The sequence below is a fragment of the Dunckerocampus dactyliophorus genome, chromosome 1 (genome assembly GCF_027744805.1).
Source record: "Dunckerocampus dactyliophorus isolate RoL2022-P2 chromosome 1, RoL_Ddac_1.1, whole genome shotgun sequence".
NCBI lineage: Eukaryota > Metazoa > Chordata > Actinopteri > Syngnathiformes > Syngnathidae > Dunckerocampus > Dunckerocampus dactyliophorus.
Window position 1 is genome coordinate 31702450 of NC_072819.1, and position 19083 is coordinate 31721532.

Genomic DNA, 19083 nt, shown 5'->3' on the forward strand with positions numbered 1-19083 from the left:
AGACTTGCTCATTTGGTCAGTTGTGGTTTTAGGATGTTATGAGGTTATTTTCCGTTAATGCATTTTTTCTTTTCTGATGACAATACCAGCGCTCTCCGGTCAAATTGTGTGGAGAAAAACTGACAAAAATAAATGTTTGGACATTGGATTGATTTACAGCTAGCCACGTAACTTCTACTGTAATATATGATAAAGATGAAATATTTGGCCAGGCAATGTCTTTGACGAAAAAATTATCACGTGTGACATAGCAACTTCACGAAAAGCTAAAAGCAGTCGTCCGCATTCATTTGAGAGGAGGAGCCATTTATAGTCCATTCTGTTATTTGAAAAGTACCAGTCCATCATTCTGCTTAGTGTTTTACAGCCCTGTGTCCAGGAGAGGGGGCCACAGGAAAGGCAAGGAAAAACTTTTGACCTTCCAGCAAGTAATGTGATCATTTTGATTAAGCTTTTGATGGCTCGCACTGGAATAACGGAGAGAAGAATGACACTCACTCAAGCAGAAAGAATGTGAAGTAAAAAAAAACTCCCCGAGGTGCAGTGCAACGTGTCAGAATGTGTGGCACACGCGGTATAACTGTTTAGAAAATGCAATGAAAAAAACACCACTCTGTGATACTGTGATGTTTTCACAAGGAGGAATTCTTTGCCTCCAGCTGTCCTAGAAAATGTTCTACTTCAAGTCAGAGAGTATGTGTTTACAGCTTGCTAATGTTTACACCAACGACTATGTGGAAGAATAAAGAATAATTCAACAGGAAAATTAACACTGTCTGTGTTGCCTGTGACTGCATGAATGGAAAAGAAACACTGGTTAGTTTCAGACCTCCTGGTGTCTTTGTGCTTTCTGTACATGTTAAATATTTCATTGTAGACTCGCTATTATAGCAGTCATAACAATAAGAAAGATCTTTCTGCTTTTAGCCAGCAGTGAGTCGTTCTTTTAGTCGCTCTTGGTAATTGATCTCGCTGAGTTGGTTTCTTAATTAGACCCAAATTCACATTGAGGCTTATTACCCCATAACAGAGGAATGGCCTCTCCTAGGTCACCTATATATACAGCTTTAATGGTCCTGTAATGTGATTACCTGTCTTTACCACTGGGGCTTTGGACAGTGATGAGACTGGATTATTTGTTGGTCCCAATATAGACTGCACGTGCATTTTTGCTAGCTAGCTAAAAGGTCAGGAAATATCTGATCAGGCGAATCCCAACATGAACAAACATCTTAACAGAATAATTGAAATAGATTGTATTAAAGAGTAACTTAATGGAGAAGATGAGGTTTCAGCACATCTACCATCAAGATGATTTTCATTTTTGTTTGGCTTTTTTCTGTTGGCCCCAGATAAGGCAAAAAGAAGAAAATGTGATGATGACCATAGATATGGAAATAGAACATAGGAACGTGCTATACCCTCTGTCATGGCTACTCAGTACAATATGAATCATGCAATTAATCAAATGTAGTTTCATCATGAAAATGCTAATGATACACAGCTGTCAATGTTGAGACTAAATTACTTAAACAGTACATACCAAAGAAGCAACCTGTGAAGGTTCAAGATGCGCCCTTATGCTGCTGACCAGCAGACATGTCATCTTGGCCTGGCTATACCACAGTATTTTTTCCCTAGAAAACAGTCTTATATGCAGGATCTACTGTAGAGATTTAGACATGCAAACCAGCAGGTGGCATCAAACGACTTCTCCCGAAGTAAGCCGGAGCTTTTCTTCCTGTCATTCAAACACACACAAGTGTCCTGGAGACATGCAGCCGCAACAGACGAACCAGCTTGAATTGAGTGACTGAGGGTGATTTTTTGTAAAGCTAGTTTTATATTGCATTAACTTCTTTATACTTAGAAGACAGAAAGGAAAAAGTTAGAGGGTCGTTACAGATGTTATAATTTTATTGGTTCTATTTGATTCATGGCTGAACGTGCTGACAGGGGGCAAGCATAGGGGAGGTAAGTGGAACCCACTCATAATCCCATGACCACATCCAGAGAGAGAAACTATGCATGAGAAGGAGGGGAGAGAAAAAAGAGAAGGGGAGGAGACACTGGAGAGAGATTGACGGACAGACACCCTGAGAAGCATTAGGGCATGGTGAAGGAAAACTGAGAGGAAGAGGAGGAGGAAACTCAGAAGGTATATTGACATTTTCAGGGAGTTTAGAGAAAAGCATCCCAACATCTCAAAGACCAAGATACACTGTTGATGGCAATGCATCACTAGCAGCAAGTCCTATTTTTAGGGCTTTAGGTTTTTATCCATCCTTGACAAGCGACCGGGAGGTTGAATGAAAGAGGAAAGTGCATCACGCACTCTCAGTCTCACCCACGCTGAGACCCAAACGCTCAACTCTAACAGGAACATACACACTCGAGATACAATGCAGCTCCAAGCTTCCACAGACCCTGAGGAGAAGAAGGTGAGTACACACCTCCTTGGGAATGATTTGAGCTTTTTTTTTGCCATTCTTTCACCTTACTGTGTCTTAATCCGGCGTCAAGTCAAGCACAACTAGTGCTTCAAAGGCTGTTTTATATCCACTTCAGTGCAAGTGCCAGAGTGGTGCCACTGGGAGCATTCCTCATTGCTCAAGTTCAGCACGATCAAAACAATTTGCTGTCTAGAAGTGATCAAACACTGCAGGGGATTCAGCTGCAAAAAGAGAAAGAAAGGAAACAAGAAATGACACAAAGTCAGTTTTGGAGCATGAAAAAGACTTGTCAAAAATAGTTGCTGCTTTAAACTAAAATACACAATGCCTCTGTGGTACAATGATGGCTTGTTGCTGGATTGGTACCCTCAGAGATACTGCTACATGACATTTGTGGCTCTGGAAAACATACACAAATACACATGCTCACATGTTAATTTGCACTATAGGGTACGTTTGTGTAGAAAGAAATGTACATTTCAGCCAGTGTGCTCTCAGTTTATTTTTAATACCCTACTTGTACTAAATCAAAAGGTTTGAATGTTTAAATGCATTTCCCATTTGCGCCATATGTAAAGAACATGCATTTAAATGTGTTACTTCACTGCCCTCATTCTTCTTTGGTGCATTGGATGATTCAAGTCTTATCTCTAACAATGAACAATAGCATGTGAATGAACCATACACAACAGCCTGGCATCTCCTCCTCATGCTGCTCACCACCTTGGTCAGGCACTGCTGTAGGATGGCATTGTACTCCTCTACCAGGAGTCGTCGCAAGCAGCCAACCTGTTTGTGTTGGTCACTCGAGCATGAAAAGCACGCCCAGGCTGATCCCACAAGTGCTCACTTGGGTTGAGGTCAAGTCTTTTGGCAGGCCACTCTGTTCTTTCTACTCCCAAAGTCTGGATGCAGTCTCAGATAAACACCACCCTGTGGGGGTGAACATTGACACCTTGGAGAATTGAAGAGTTCAGTTCCAGACTGTAGAGATATAGGATGGCCCTCAGTGATGACAAGTCTCCTTTTCTACTGATGGAGATACTGTACCAGGTTAATACTGGTTAGCATTTTGGCCACACAGTCAGGAGATCTGGAAGATCTGGGTTTGAATCTGTTGGGCAACTCTATGTGGCGTTTGCATGTTCTCCCTGTGTGTGGGGGGTTTTCCTCCGGGTACTCCGGTTTCCTCCTACATTCCAACAACATGCATGTTAGGTTATTTGGCAACTCTAAATTGTCCATAGGTATGAATGTGAGTGTGAATGGTTGTTTGTCTAAATGTGCCCTGCGATTGACTGGCGACCAGTCCAGGGTGTACCCCATCAGCTGGGAGGGGCTCCAGCATACCCCCGCAACTCTAGTGAGGATAAGTGGCATAGACGATGGATGGATGGATGAGATACCGCACTACATCATCACACCACAATCAGCAGTCACCAGAATAGAACCACTTCTTGGCATCAGCAGTGAAGATTTTCCACATAATGTGCTATTCATCCCATTAATGCATGTGTCTTACAAATCAACAGGCTTTCCAACTGTATAAACTTTAATGCCAAGCAGCATTGTTCCTTCACTGTTCATTCCACTAAACACAAATCTCTAAACATTGTTTCATGTTCATTACAGCTATCTAGCACTATCGTTGTGTAATATGGTATACATAATTATTATATTGTAAAATTGTCATACCTTTGCTTCACTTTGTTACATCAAACTGCTGTTCTTTTTACTATCAAAATACTAATAAAATGAAATATACTCAAAGCTATGCGCGCAATGCACATAGTATACAAAGTAAAATACCAAACAGAACACCATGCGTTGTCGACATGCATGCGTTAATGGAGGTCTACTATCAACAGGACTATTACAGGTTTTACGACTACTATGTAAAATCATCATAATAGATGTAGGCCTTGTAAACATCAAGGATTCTGGATCTTAAATCCTTCTCAAACCTGGTGACATTCTCACAGCATGTCTACTTTCATATGCCCAAGCGTGCGAGAGCTTTTGATTCGGTTGTTGTGTGAGCGCCCCCTCCAAAAAGGCCTCTTGGCAGCTGCACTGTGTTTTTAACAGCTGAATCGACTGGACGAATCGTAGCTGACCTCCACCCAGGGAACTGGACTGAAGCCCATAATTCATGTGCACAGTTACCTCAGCTATGGTTAAACGCTCTCCAGAGAGGCAATGGTGGGTCACAGCCTGTAACGCACACCTGCACAATGCTGTTTGTAATACTGGAGGTATCATCTGACACCAGCTGGGAGGGTTGCAGGAAAATGTGTTGTTCTGTGTATAATACATGAGAGTCTATGCATATTCTTAGACATGTCCATGCAGTTCATGCTACCGTAATAGGCATCCACTCGTTCATATGTGCACTTAAATCCGTGTCTGAAGAAAGGGATAGCCTTAGTCATGTGTAATGGGAAACAACCACATCAGATAAGAATGTATGACGTATAGATGCCCAGACTGGCTCTCATTCTCTGGTCTTGGTTACATTCACCGTCCAGTCCATACATCCTGATTCATCTTTTTCATCTCTTCTGCTTATCCAGGGGGTACATTTTTGAGTCTTGCTGTCACCTACCTTAACATCTCCGGCCTCCTCCCTGTTTCTTCTCTTTTTACCTTTTTCTCTGAAAGTCATATTTTGTTTCTGGAGTATCAGACAAATTCTCCTTTCTATCACTTTCTTTCAGCGTCACTGCCGGCCAAGGTTCAGGGATATTTTTATAATAGATGACTGTGGCTGTGGGTGTGGATGGCTTAAGGGAAAGTTTGGTGTTGGGCCAAATTGAGTAATTCCTTGTCTGTGAACCACACCAAAGCATCAGGTTTGCATCACATCTGGAGAATTCTCTGGAACATTCTTTCAATTTTTAAACACACAACACCAAATTCATCTTCTTCACACCATGACTTTGGTTTTCCTCCTCTTGCTTACCCAAACAGTGCCACATCATCTGACTGTTTGAACGGCCTGCTTTAGCTGCAAGACCTGTGGTGGACACCCACACCAGCTACTAAATCCAGAGAAATAACAAATGATGGCTCGATAAATTCACCTTCAAGCTTAATAATAGATATAAGAACAGAGTCCAACAAAGGTGTCTGGAACAGAGCTAAAGAAGGTGGGGGGGCTTATCCAATGACACATTAGAGCTGCCTAACCTGAGTCAGTAAAATGTATATGAGGTGCTTAACAGCATGCTGCTGATGAATGGACCAGCTGGAAACACACAACACTATGAGAGTACTGCAGGATGACACCCACCGCTTTGGCTTGGAAGCAGCAGGTGCACCATGCCATCAGCACTGATGACCACATTGCTTGAAACACTGACTGTCCACATATTGTACAGTACATACTGTACATATATATTTGGGGTCAATGCAAGGGCTTTACTTTACACATAAAAATACCCTGATTTGACGCACACAGTCAGAGAGGTATTCATTTGATATTATGTGCAGTGGTGCAGAGCAGAAGTGAGTGCTGTTTCTCATATATTTTCTCATATGTACAGTGCAGTTATACTCTAATGAAAATTATTATCATTACATTTGATTGTGCAGGTTTAGCTACGTTAGGGGCTGTCAAGCATGCATTAAACATAAGACCCATACGAGATGAGATGAGAATAGTTAATAGTTCATAATTAAAATTCACATATCTGTTGGTTCTCTCCTCCCTTTCCCATCCTTCCTTTCCCACTATTCCCTGTGGCAGATGGACCCAGTGCAGAAGGCTGTGATCAACCACACCTTCGGAGTTCCACTGGTCAAGACCAAGCGGCCGATCATTTCCTGTAACGTCTGCCAGATCCGTTTCAACTCAGAGGTACTAAACACCACCATTCCTCTGCAGCCAATGAATGTGTACACTTCATGCACATTGTCTTTAGAGGGCAATGGTAAGTGGAACATCTGCTCCGTTTGCTCACCAGTGAGCGAATTATTGACACAGAGAGGGTGTGGTACATGTGTCAGCGTTGTTTTGGCACTCGTGACCCCCTTGGAATTTAATTTGTTTGAAAGTCATGTAGCCTCAGAAGAGCAACAATAAAGAATGTAGAACAAAACTGCAAGATCTGGCAGAGGTCGAGGAAGAGTAACAAGTTGTTTACAGCAAGATTTTTTCTGGTGCAACAACATTAACTAAGCTTTATTACAAGCCTCAACATGTTGAAATGTGATTTTCTATGTGTTGAATGATAAACCACTGCCCCTTTTTGTTTCATTATCATGTTGTTTTATCATTCTGTCCCTAGAGTTGTCAGTAGAAGACTAATTGCATTTAGACAGATGACTGATGACATGGAAGCGTTTTACGTGCCAGGAGACGACAATGTCCAATGTTATGTGTGCAGTGACGTCTAGTTGCTCAGACAGTAATTCTATTCAAATATACAGTTTGCACCACATTAAGAGAGGGCCCGTGCTAAATATACTTGCTTGGTCTGCAATCATAGCTTCCATGTGGTGAAGCAGCTACAAGGCTATAATCTTCAGCCTGCTTCTTCTACACTTCTCTGCTTAGATCTTCATACTGAACCGTTTACATTTATCCCAGGATGTTTATGGGATTAAAAACATTGAAACTCCTCTTTAGTGAGGATATACTATATACATAAAGTATATGCACAAAGTATATATATATATATATATATATATATATATATATATATATATATATATAAAGTTGTATATAGTTGTATAGAGTTTCCTCCCTTCCTCCCTTCTCTGAAGGCTTTTTAGAAGGTTTTGGAATTTTGGAATGTGCCCGTCGTAATTTTTGTCCATTCCAGAACATGTGTGAGGTCAAAGGTCACTGATGTTAGACCTGAGGGAGTGCCTGTTGGCTCACAACCTCTGTTCTAGCTTGACCCATAGGTGTTTGATGGGGTTGAGGTCAAGGCTTTCAAATTGTTCCACATCAAACCCGTCTAAGCATGCCTTCGTGCATTTATGGACTTTGTTTTGTGCACTTGGGCACATGCTGGAACCTAAACCACAAAGTTGGATCCATAGTGTCTTGGTAAGATAAAGCATTGGGAATCAGGGGTAACCTTTTTGTTGTAAGACTGAATACTTTAGTCCATGATGACAGCTGTTTGACTCTGGAGTTGATATATTAAATTTATTTTACACATTATGCATTCCAACAAACTGGAGGTCAACCAGCATCCTCAAACAGATTTAGTTCAACTTTAGAGGTTTGTTTACCTCTTAAAGAATAATTATATGCCCTTCTAGACAAGGCGCTGACTGATGTCAGGTCCTTACCAGAAATCATTAGGCAAGGACTGAAGATGTGACCCATGTCATTTGTATTTGTGCACATGAAAGACACTGAGAGAGAGAAAGAGAAAGCGAGAAAGCTGGAGCATGCTCAGTCCTGCACTACAAGGAGCCGCAGCCCCTCTCTGCTGTCACTGTCACTTTCAGTGTCATTGTCAACAACACAAGCACTCGCTGCAGTATGTCAGCGATGTCAAAGCTGTGGCAGACTAGTGTCTGTGCATCCTACTGAGCTTGGCTGGAGTTAAAACACTGTCCAGCATATTACTATAGAAATATGACAGCATACGTGTCTTTCACAGTTCTCCATTATTTTGCGGCTGTTGTCTTAGGTGCCATTGAAGGGATTGGTTGGTCCAAAAGCAATGCAGAGGCATATGATGTAATCTTACAATGAAAGTACTGGTCTAATTGTGGGCCTCGTTTGATCTTTCTCCGTCTTTGCCGCCTTTCTCTCCCTCAGCATCTTTCACTTCCAGCCAGTCTCTCATTCACTATCGTCGTGCATTATTTCCAGAATGGAAGCGCCTAAAAATTGCCTGCCACTACTTATCATAGGATGCATTCGTCAAGGGCATGGATTAGTGTCTGACGATGACAGCCCCAGTGCATCTTGGGTAGGAGGGAAGGAGAGGTCGAGGGAGGATTTATTGGGTTTATAAGCCACTGTTTTGTGGGGGTATGAGGTGCTAAACGGTAGTCTATGCACAATAACCTTGGCTCTGCTGCATTAGTGACGTCATGGGCTCCGTTTCGCTGCATTGACCAACGTCTGAGCAACTGCAGCAGAATTAGGCTGATAAGGATCCATTTATTTTCCTCCTTTTTCCTTCACTGCGACCCCTTTCTCTTGTTCCCTCTGTCGTTTATTGTCCTTGTTTGTCCATGATTTTGTGTCAGCAGCTGAAGCTATGCTGTCATATTACAATGTGTTATTTGAATCCTCTGCATAATTAATACATTATGTGCTCCAGCCTTTATCCGTTTTTCAGCTTACTGGGCTATCAGTCCATTCTCAGGATATTCTTAGGATATAATTACATGCTCTATGCAATTTTGACACATTGACATTTTGTCAGTCAAACAATCCCCGTTCAGACAGACTCACAAAAAGAACTGCAATGGCTATAAAATGCATGCCAGAAACTCACATGTGTACTCAGTACTTGTGGTTGTGGACTAAATCCATGAGTATAGTCAGTATACAGTATACATGCACTCCACTAAAATATAAACGCAACACTTTTGTTTTTGCTCCCATTTTTTCATGAGCCGAACTCAAAGATATATAACTTTTTGTATGAACAAAAAAGCTCCTCCCTGAGCTACCACCTTATCGTGGTGGAGGAGTTTTCGTGTCCTGATGATCCTTGGAGCTAAGTTGTCGGGGGGTTTTATGCTCCTGGTAGGGTCAACCATGAAAAACAGGTCCTAGGTGAGGAACCAGACAAACAGTGGCTCAATAGACTCCTGTGATGAAACAAGCCATTGGACCACGTTTTCCCTTGCCCGGACACTGACTCAACAAGGATACAATGGTCTGATTTATCAAGATTGGTACCGCCACTATGCCGTTGATATATAGCAGAAGTCACCTTGCTCGTCCTCAAAAACACGTTTTTTTGAAACTTTCAATCCTTTCCTTCTCCCTTAAAAAAGCAACATCTTCTTTAGGAGGATCATGGGGTCGTTTAGACAAACCATCTGCGTCTTTGTTGGCTTGACCCGCCCAGTACTTTATGCTGAAGTTGTAAATTGACAACGCTGCTAGCCAGCAATATCCTGCAGCATCCAACGAATAACAAACTCAGACCCATAAAGATAATCATGGAATTTTTCACATACCGTCCACTTCAAGGGCAAATACTCCAACTTGTGGGTCGAGTAGTTTTTCTCACTTTTGGATAGCCCTCTGCAGGCATATGCTATGGTTCTCAACCAACCGTCCTGCTCCTGATAAAGAGCAACACCCAGATCCTCCCCACTAGCATCGGTGTACAAAACAAATGGAAGCTGAGGGTCTGCAAATGCAAGGACGAGAGTGGATGTTCACTTGTCGATAATTGTTTTAAAGGCAGTGTGACAGTCAGTAGTCCATTCCGAGGCCATTCCGAATGGTCGAGACACTGCAAGTTTTCTTTCCAACCGGTCACTGAAACAGATGATGTTAATAATCAAACTTCTTCAATTTGAAAGAAGGAGCTTATCAATTAAATCACCTGCTGGAGAAACTGGTTGGAGAGAAAATCTGCAGTGTCTCTGCCCTCCATGGCACAAGTTTCACACGTAGTGGAGGCGAATCTGTTATCTGTTTGGTTTAAAAAAAAAAAAATTAAAAAACAGCCCCATTGCTATCGCATTGCATGTACTGGAGGCAGTGCAGCCAAGTGACACGCAACACAGTAAAGATAATAGACTGCTGGGAGTAAATCAGTACAATTTAATTGAACAAATACTATTAAGTTGTAAATGTAGGTTAGTGCTTCTGATAGGGGTTAAGCCAGTAGATAAGGCTTTACTGGCCATGACTGCACACCACTGGGTTTATTTGTGTTTTTGAAAAGTTTTATGTACTAACGCCAACATTGTCAAACTCTTTGTTTTGGCATATGCAGTGTCCAAAACACTCCAAAACAATCTGCCAAACAACTGATTTTACTTTTTAAAGGGTCTTGCGCAAACGATTCCTAAGTCTTGATCTTTGTGTCACTTTCCATTTTTGGTAGGTCCCAGTATAGAAGCCTTTTATTCTGAGTGGGCCCTCCCACTGTCTGTCAGCTGCCAAGCAGTTGATCCCTTTGGCTCAGTAGGAGCGCTTAAGAAAGCCTTTATGGCCACCTCACCATGCACTGCCATGTACCTTTATATTTCCCCTCATAACAGCCTTCATCTGAGATGTCACTTCTCCTGCAAGCAGTCACACTTTCCACACATCTTTCCATGCATGGATCTTTCCACCTTGATCTGAAGGCCCCTTCTCAAAACTCCTTTACCGGGGTACAGTTACAGAGGGAGCGGACTTTGTCATGGTGCTATACAAGAAAAAGACGCCACTGCCTTTGGTGTACAGTGCCAGCTTATGCTTGTCATACCAGCAAAAAAAACACGAGTGGGCCCAACCACCAATGACCCCCTTCGCCAAACTGGTCTATCCCTCCTCTAAGCCTGTGATCAGTGCGATGGCCTAAGTGTCACTAAAATTCTCCAAGCACTTGTGGCAGCTGTCAGCCGCCCATCAAGATCCCAGGGGGGCTCTGACTGTAATCCAGCCACTTAAAAATCATCTTCATGAGTTGCCCCTTGATGCAGTTTTATTTCCCCAGTGCGGCACGTGACATTGCACATCTGCTCACTCAACATAATTTTGGAGATAGCTGGCAGCTGATTTAAGTGCACATCATAATGTGGCTGCATTTATAATGTGGCTGCGGGGACACTAAAACCATGATAGTGGGAATATGAAGATAAAACGAACAGGTGGCAGATAGAGATGTGCAAATGCCCTGTATCCACCTGTGGGTCAGCTATCACAATATGTGTGTGCTTTTATCACATGGCCAAAATACTATAGACTGCTGGCGACAGCTCAGTATAGCAACCTTACATCTCATTGGCCATGTTGTGCCAGCTTCACATGCCTCTGTGCAGATACACAAAAAAATCCCCTGATATCCAGGCACCCTCCTGATGAATGATTCACGTCGCCTGTTTACTCTCTTTGCAAACACATTTGCGAGTGGCGTGCATTTCAAAAAGACATTAGCTGCTGCAATAAATCTAAGCAAGTTTCTATCTTTGCTGTAATGTAGGATGATCTTAACTTTCTATGGAATCATCCCCACTCAAATTTTATATCCTGGTTTCATCTTTTCAGAGAAGCATTTTGATTTAATGTCCTTGCTGGGTGGATGTTATATTCTTAGATGGTTATCACACCACAAGCAAGTATGCAAGGCTGTGATCTGATACAGTTAGCTGTACCTTTTTCTCATAAGCACTCACAAAAGCCAGCAACTCATTGATAATGTGGGACAGGGCCAGGGTTTAGTGTATGAATGTACCAGTACCGCACCATCATGGTGACCCATAGTTCAAATGCCATTGGCATCATTTCTCGGTATATTTGCTAATGATTGGCTGGAGCCAGTAACTGTTTAGATTTGGTCATTGCAAGTGAATGGATGATTCACTAACAAATATACAGTGGTGTGAAAAAGTGTTTGCCCCCTTGCTGATTTCTTATTTATTTGCATGTTTGTCACACTTAAATGTTTCATATCATCTAACAAATTGAAATATTAATCAATGACAGCACAACTGAACACAAAATGCAGTTTTGAAATGAAACTTTCTATTATTAAGGGGAAAAAATCCAAACCTACATGGCCCTGTGAAAAAGTGATTGCCCTCTAAACCTAATAACTGGTTGGGCCACCCTTAGCAGCAACAACTGCAACCAAGTGTCGGCAATAACTTGCAATGAGTCTCTTTACACCTCTGTGGAGGAATTCCGGCCCACTCATCTTTGCAGAATTGTTGTAATTCAGCCACATTGGAGGGTTTTCCAGCATGAAGCGCATTTTTAAGGTCATGCCACAGCATCTCAAAAGGATTCAGGTCAGGACTTTGACTAACACTCTCCAAAGTCTTCATTTTGTTTTTCTTCAGCCATTCAGCGGTGGACTTGCTGGTGTGTTTTGGATCATTGTCCTGCTGCAGAACACAAGTTGGTTTCAGCTTGAGGTCACAAACAGACGGCCGGGCATTCTCCTTCAGTGTTTTTTGGTAGACAACAGAATTCATGGTTCCATTCATCACAGCAAGTCTTCCGGGTCCTGAAGCCACTACCACCACCATATTTTATTGTTAGTATGATGTTCTTGTTCTTAAAATGCAGCGTTACTTTTACGCTAGATGCAATGGGACACACACCTTCCAAAAAGTTCACCTTTTGTCTCGTCAGACCACAGAGTATTTTCTCAAAGGTCCTGGTGATCATTAAGATGTTTTCTGGCAAAATTGAGATGAGCCTTAATGTTCCTTTTGTTCAGCAATTTTCGCCTTGTAACTCTGCCATGCAGGCCGTTTTTGCCCAGTGTCTTTCTTATGGTGGAGTCATGAACACTGACCTTAACTGAGGCAAGTGAGGCCTGCAGTTCTTTGGATGTTATTGTGGGGTCTTTTGTGTCTTTAAGTGTGACAAACATGCAAAAAAAATAAGAAATCAGGAAGGGGGCAAGCACTTTTTCACACCATTGTAGCTGCCTGAGTCTATATATTTTTACAGTTATTTGGGAAAGCCTGACTTGGGGATAAGCAATGAGTGGGGAACAGCGTTAGGGAACACTGTTGCATGTTTTTGGTCCCATGTTTGTGATCCATCCTTCCCTTTACTGTAAACCAGCGTGCCGTCTGTGACTGGGACGCTGTGTGTGTATAGAATAACATGCATTCTGCCTTTACAGAGATAATAATGCTCAGTTTATTACTTTAACAATATCTTTATTATTGTGATTGGTTGCACACATTGCACAGACCTCTTTAAGCTGAATAGGGTTACCAAAATATTGATGCAGTGAAGTGTTACACTTTTGCAAATGAATATATTATTAAATTAACATCATCCATTGTCCTGTTGATGTTTATACTCTACATTCATGTTTTCTGTGTTAATCTACAGAGCCAAGCAGAAGCCCATTACAAAGGAAACCGCCATGCCAGGAGAGTCAAAGGCATTGAGACCTCCAAGAGTCGCTGTCAAGATGGGGATAAGCCCTCACATACTGTGACCCCCACCGCCTCCCCATCTCCTCCTGGAGCCCTGGGCAATGCCACTGATAGTGAGTCCTGTAAACAAGGTGAGAGTGCAGAAAAAAATGGGATCACAAATGCTCCAATGCATGCCTCTATTCAATGAGCTCCTCCTAGTTGCCGGGTGCTTGGTTCACTTGGTCTCTACTAATTAGTGCTGGGTAAAAAATAAAAGTCCTGATGTACTGTAATTTGATTGGAACTGTGTGCAGCTGGATCAAGATTAATTTTTTTCAAACAAAAAACACCACTGGCTAGCGTATGTTATCAATGGTGGTTTAAAAAAATTGATTATGGCTGGCTGGTATTCACAAAGACACACACGAGCAGTCTCGTGGAGGCAATCGGCTGTTGTCATGTTGTTGTTACAGTGGAACCTTGGTTAGTGTCACTAATTTGTTTCAGAAGGCTCTAACCGAAACGGAAAAATCAAACAAAATCAAATTTTCCCATAAAAAATGTTAAGAAATGTCCCAAAATGTTAACGTAAAGCACGTTTTTATAGTTTTACAATTACAGTTTTACATGCAGAAAACGCAAATGCACATAAATACATATAAATGATGAATCAAAGGGATAAAGATACATTTAAGGTCACTTTTACCATGAATTGTCTTGAAAATGTGATTCCTGACGTGACTGAAACAAGAAAGTGGTAGTGATTGATCTCGCTGCCACATCGTGTCTTTGGGAACAGTCACGTCTTCAGTAAAGGTATAAGTAACCTTAAATGTTCATTTATCCCTTTCATTTGTCATTTTTATGCATTTAGAATTGTTTTATGCGTGTAAAACTATAATTGCAAAACTAAAAAAAACGTGTTTTGTGTTAACAAAACGTGTTTTGTGTTAACATTTTTGAGTGTCAACCGCTGATGACATCATAGACGGGTGATGTAACTTCTGGTTCCGGTTGCCATTTTGTAAGCTAGCTAATAGGATGCTAACAAGGAAGGACATTTTGTGGAAAAAACCCCCCCAAAAACTAACTGGAGTATGCACAAAAGCCGAGGCAAAATTGTGGCATAAATTTCCGATGTTATCCGATGTTAAACGTGCTAACCAGGAAGGATGCTAACTGCGGACGACGCTAACCCAGGTTCCACTGTACATTCAGTGATAGCTAACTAAACTTAGCTGACAACAAACATACGTTACGTTGACTGTAGCTTACGTACTCAAAGCAGGAAGATGGCGGGATATAATGGTTGCAGTATGCTCGAATGTTGGCGCCGTCTAGGCAGCTAGGGGACTTGCTGCATACAGTCCCTTTAGCTTCACAGGATGGTAGTAGCTACATGTGAAGTACCATAAGTGGTCAGAATTCAGCAGCTTTACTTACCTCTTCATGCGCTTCAGTGGTATTAACTAGGGATGAGCGAGTATACCGCTATCTGTGTCTGTATCTGTTCACCCATCTAAATTGTCTGTATCCGTATCTGTACTCGGAGTGGGCGAGGTGTCGACCGTAAGTGGGCGTGGTCTGACCGGAAATGGGCGGTGCTTAAAGCGGTAAATTATTTTAAGTCTGAAATTGACATGGATTGATGAGAAGTTGCTATGTTTATTGTTTATTATTCAGCTATATGTGTACTGTGTATGTGTGTAAGTGATCTGTAAGACTTTACTATTTCATTATTTTTTTAACGATCTGTGTGAAGTTGATGATTCATGCAAACATCTACTGATGGCAAAGAGGGGAAATAATCTGTTAGCCTTGGTCACTGTATTTTTCTCAAAAGCACCGAGTTCAATGCTACAAGCAAAGTTTTCCAACTGACTTTATATCACCAGCCAATTTATAAGCAAGCAGACGAAAAAAAAAACAAAACAGAGACACTCGAGCCGTATACGGCTGTCTTGTGAAATGCACAGCGTACGTTGCTGAGTGACGCAACACAAGCCTGCACGGTGCTGTCTTGTCGTGTACTTTACGAAACAAGTTTACCAAGTAACTTTAGATACAAACCGAAATAGAGGCGAGTTGAGGAAAAACCTAATAAAGTGGAGAGAGTGGGCAACGCCACACAAGCCGTTTTCAACTTTCCAGCTGCACCATGTACGTTAATGAGGCACCGATCAGCTCCAGCCTGCACAGTCTGTCTCGGGAGCGGTTGTCGCTGTGTGTGACTGGCCAATCACAGATCGTGAAGAGTGAATACAGGCTATAAGGATTTTCTTTCATCACGATTATGGATAACGAAGAGATGTACTCTTTTCTTTTCGTGCTCGTTTATAACGAGTACGCGACTCATCCCTAGTATTAATGCTGGCAGAGCAGTTTGTGCCTTTTCAATCTTACAACATTGATTCTTCTGTTGTGCTATGTTGTGCAATATGCTTATTAGTAAATATCTGTCAAAGACACACTTTTCACACTTTCTCATGCAATAAAATCATCATTCAAGTTAAAAAAGAAGACGTTATATATTAGTTTTAAATTTTCTGAAAAAAAAACGTCTGTCCAGTTGTTGATTGCTTCCGATTAATGGCCCGTCCTTTTTACGGTTTAGAGAAATAAAGATGTTTAGATCAATTTACGGTCTATGATTATAGTACAGGATCGCTCAATTGAGGCGGAATGTCATCACAAACACTAACCCCCCCCCCAAAGTAAACATGTTAATACGGCGACCTGAAACACCGGCAAAATTTTGCGACAAAAACTTTGAAACTCCTCTTTTATGTAGCATTAATTGAACCTAGCTGGGTTACTGTAGTTTAGCAGAGCATGCGGCTATGTGTGTGCGACCCAGGCTGTATGAGTGTGTTTACATTGTGTTGTCTCGTTAATGTAAGCGAGCGTTTTCCAATGCCCGCTGATGTTGTGCAAGTTCTGTTCTGTTTTGTAGAAATGTTTAAAGAGGCTGAAATCCCATTTAAAAAGTTAACCAAGCTTTTCATCCGCTTCCGTATTCCTGGGCGAAAATGTCCAATGATGTATTGCGTCAATAAATGTAAGAATTTTTGCATTTAACTGAATTTTTGCATTTTATTCACTAACCCAAAAACCACACCCTCTCTGTTCGGAAAAATAAGTGTTAAAGGTAAAAAAACTGAATTCTAAAAGATATAGCGGAAAAAGCGGAATTTTGAAAAAAAAAAAGAAATTTGGGAAAAAATAAAACGGATTTCATAGGGCCCAATTTCTTTCACACATCAAATGGGCTTAAGTCTTCAGTGTGTACCCTTAAAGCAGGGGTCACCAACGTTTTTCCTTGTGAGAGCTACTTTTACAAAATGAAAATGGCCAAGAGCTACTCATTTTTGTAACATTTATTTTCAGAGCTTATTTTAAACCCAAACAAAGCGAATATGCTTGTTTTACCAGAACATTAACAAAATGCTGGTGTCCACAACTCACATTTTGTATTTCAGAATGCATTTCTTTCTACTGTTCTTTCATTATTAACTGAAAACCTGAATGAAAAGCAGGCTTGCGGGCACCTCATGTGGTCGTGGGGGGCTACCTGGTGCCCGCGGGGACCACGTTGGTGACCCCTGCCTTAAAGGTTCTGTTTTTGTACACTTGGCAGCTTGGGAACATACCAGTACCGTTTTGGTCCTGGAAAATACACAATAGTTACCCTGGAGTGTAATAATTTGTTCTATGTGGGGACATTATTGTAGTTCGTATCTTAAGGAACTGAAATGGATTCCTAGTTGAACCCTGTTTTTGATGAAAGTGAAGAAAAGAGTGGTACAATTGTGCAGACTATTTTGTGATAAATATTTAAGCTGGAAATGATCAAAACATGATGCCGAGACAATAAAATCAGCCACATTGTGTTGGAATATAGCTCTTATTTTCTTTTATTTTTAACAATAGCAATGAACATACTGTAGATGGCATGTTATTTTACGTTGATGTTTTTGCCAGAAATAATATATTGTTTTAATCAAGTCCAACCTCAACTATTTTATACATCTGTTAAATGTAAAGAAGTTCTAAAAGTGAGCAGCGTGACATTCTCTTGGTCTTTTTCCAAGGAGTAGAGTGCATGATTGTTTGTGCTTTTGCACCAGCAGTTACTGGGAATCGTGAGAGTGTCTCAAAGTCAAAATAACAGAACATGTTTTGTGGCGATTTAAAGTGCTGAGGCTGATTGAGAAAAATGAAGTGGCGCAGCTGGAGAAGATGAGGAATTAGCAATAGTTGGAAAGACTAACGAGGCACAATCCAAGCTCTTTCTTTAGCTGCTCCACTCATCCAGTTGTATTTATTTTCTCAGAATCACTTCATCCATCAGCTCAGCTCAGCTCATCTCTGTATTTCTAGCTTTAACTTAGAAGCTGTTGTCTCCTCCCTGCTCTTTTCTCCATGCAGGAGTTTCCATTCCCTCAGTGTCCCCACTTTGCCCTTGGATTAAACAGCAGGCAGTGAATAGACAGGCCATGTTTTGCATTCAACCACTTTTAACAAGTGGTTGAACGTTTACCAGATATTTCTACCTTAGTGAGTGGAGGGCACATGACAAACATGCCGAATCACATGATTCCACTCATGTCTGATCAAGACCAAAATGTTGCATCATTCCAGCGCACAGATGTTAAACTGTATTTGACTCTTTTCTCTGTTTTCATCACAACACCACTTTACAAGTGAAGATCGCAGTGTAACTGATCCCAGAATAGTAAGAGGTCTGTCTAGGTTACTCTCCATCTCTCAGAGGGATTTGAGATTGCCATTAGTGAGGATTCCAGCAATGTGAGCCAAAACAAGCCTGCTATTATTGGCATCACAAAGCAGAAACATGTGAAAGAATCTATTTCTCGTGACCCTGGACCTTGTGTTTTCCTGGTTTGGCTATTTGTTGCATGTGAATATACTTGTATGTATTTTCTGTGTGGTTCTGTCCCACTGGGCAATGTCAGTGCAGGACTCTAATTTAGTAGGGAACTGACAATAGGAAATTTGTACTGGGCTTGGGCACACTTGGCAACCAAAGTCTGCTTCATTTGAGTAGCGTCCCCAGCATGCTTGGAAAAATGTGCCTGTGCCTTGCATGATTGCTCATGCACAAGCACATGCATATTGCATAATAGAAATACACTTAACGACTCAGAATAATACTCAAAGTCAAAGCCCGATATATGATTGCTCAAGTACAAGCACATGCATGGTGCTCAACATGGACGTGTCATATATTTAATGCAACCCTTCCTCCTTATTAAAAATAGTGTCCACCACTTGCACAGTAAAAATCAACAGAACAACTCCAAATATGTAAGAAATGTTGTAATACAGTGTTGCATTATGAAATGATGGCACACATATAAACATGCTAGAATGAGTGCATGTGTGGTAGAACCGGTCTGAATGAAGAGGTACAATTATTGCGGTCGGATTGTTTTTGAGCAAGTTAGTTTGTGTCTAAATCTAAACAACCTATTTAACTTTCAATGTCATTTTCCTGACTTCCTTTCTTACTTACAGTGGAGTCCAGTCTGCCTAAAGCCCTGGTCACAACCCACAGTGCGTGTTTTTAGTCTGCACATTT

General features: G+C 41.4%; 1 protein-coding gene across 3 annotated transcripts in view; it reads left to right on the plus strand.

Moving 5' to 3' along the window:
* Window positions 1-19083, plus strand: part of znf385a (zinc finger protein 385A) — an 82477-nt gene that overhangs the window by 46675 nt on the left and 16719 nt on the right. For 2 of the 3 annotated variants that reach the window (XM_054777112.1, XM_054777133.1), the window contains exons 3-4: window positions 6202-6312; window positions 13453-13630. In XM_054777112.1, coding sequence (XP_054633087.1) covers window positions 6202-6312; window positions 13453-13630 — 289 coding nt within the window. Of the gene's footprint in view, window positions 1-2088; window positions 2442-6201; window positions 6313-13452; window positions 13631-19083 lie in introns of those variants that run through there. The other variant, XM_054777122.1, reaches the window with a different exon arrangement.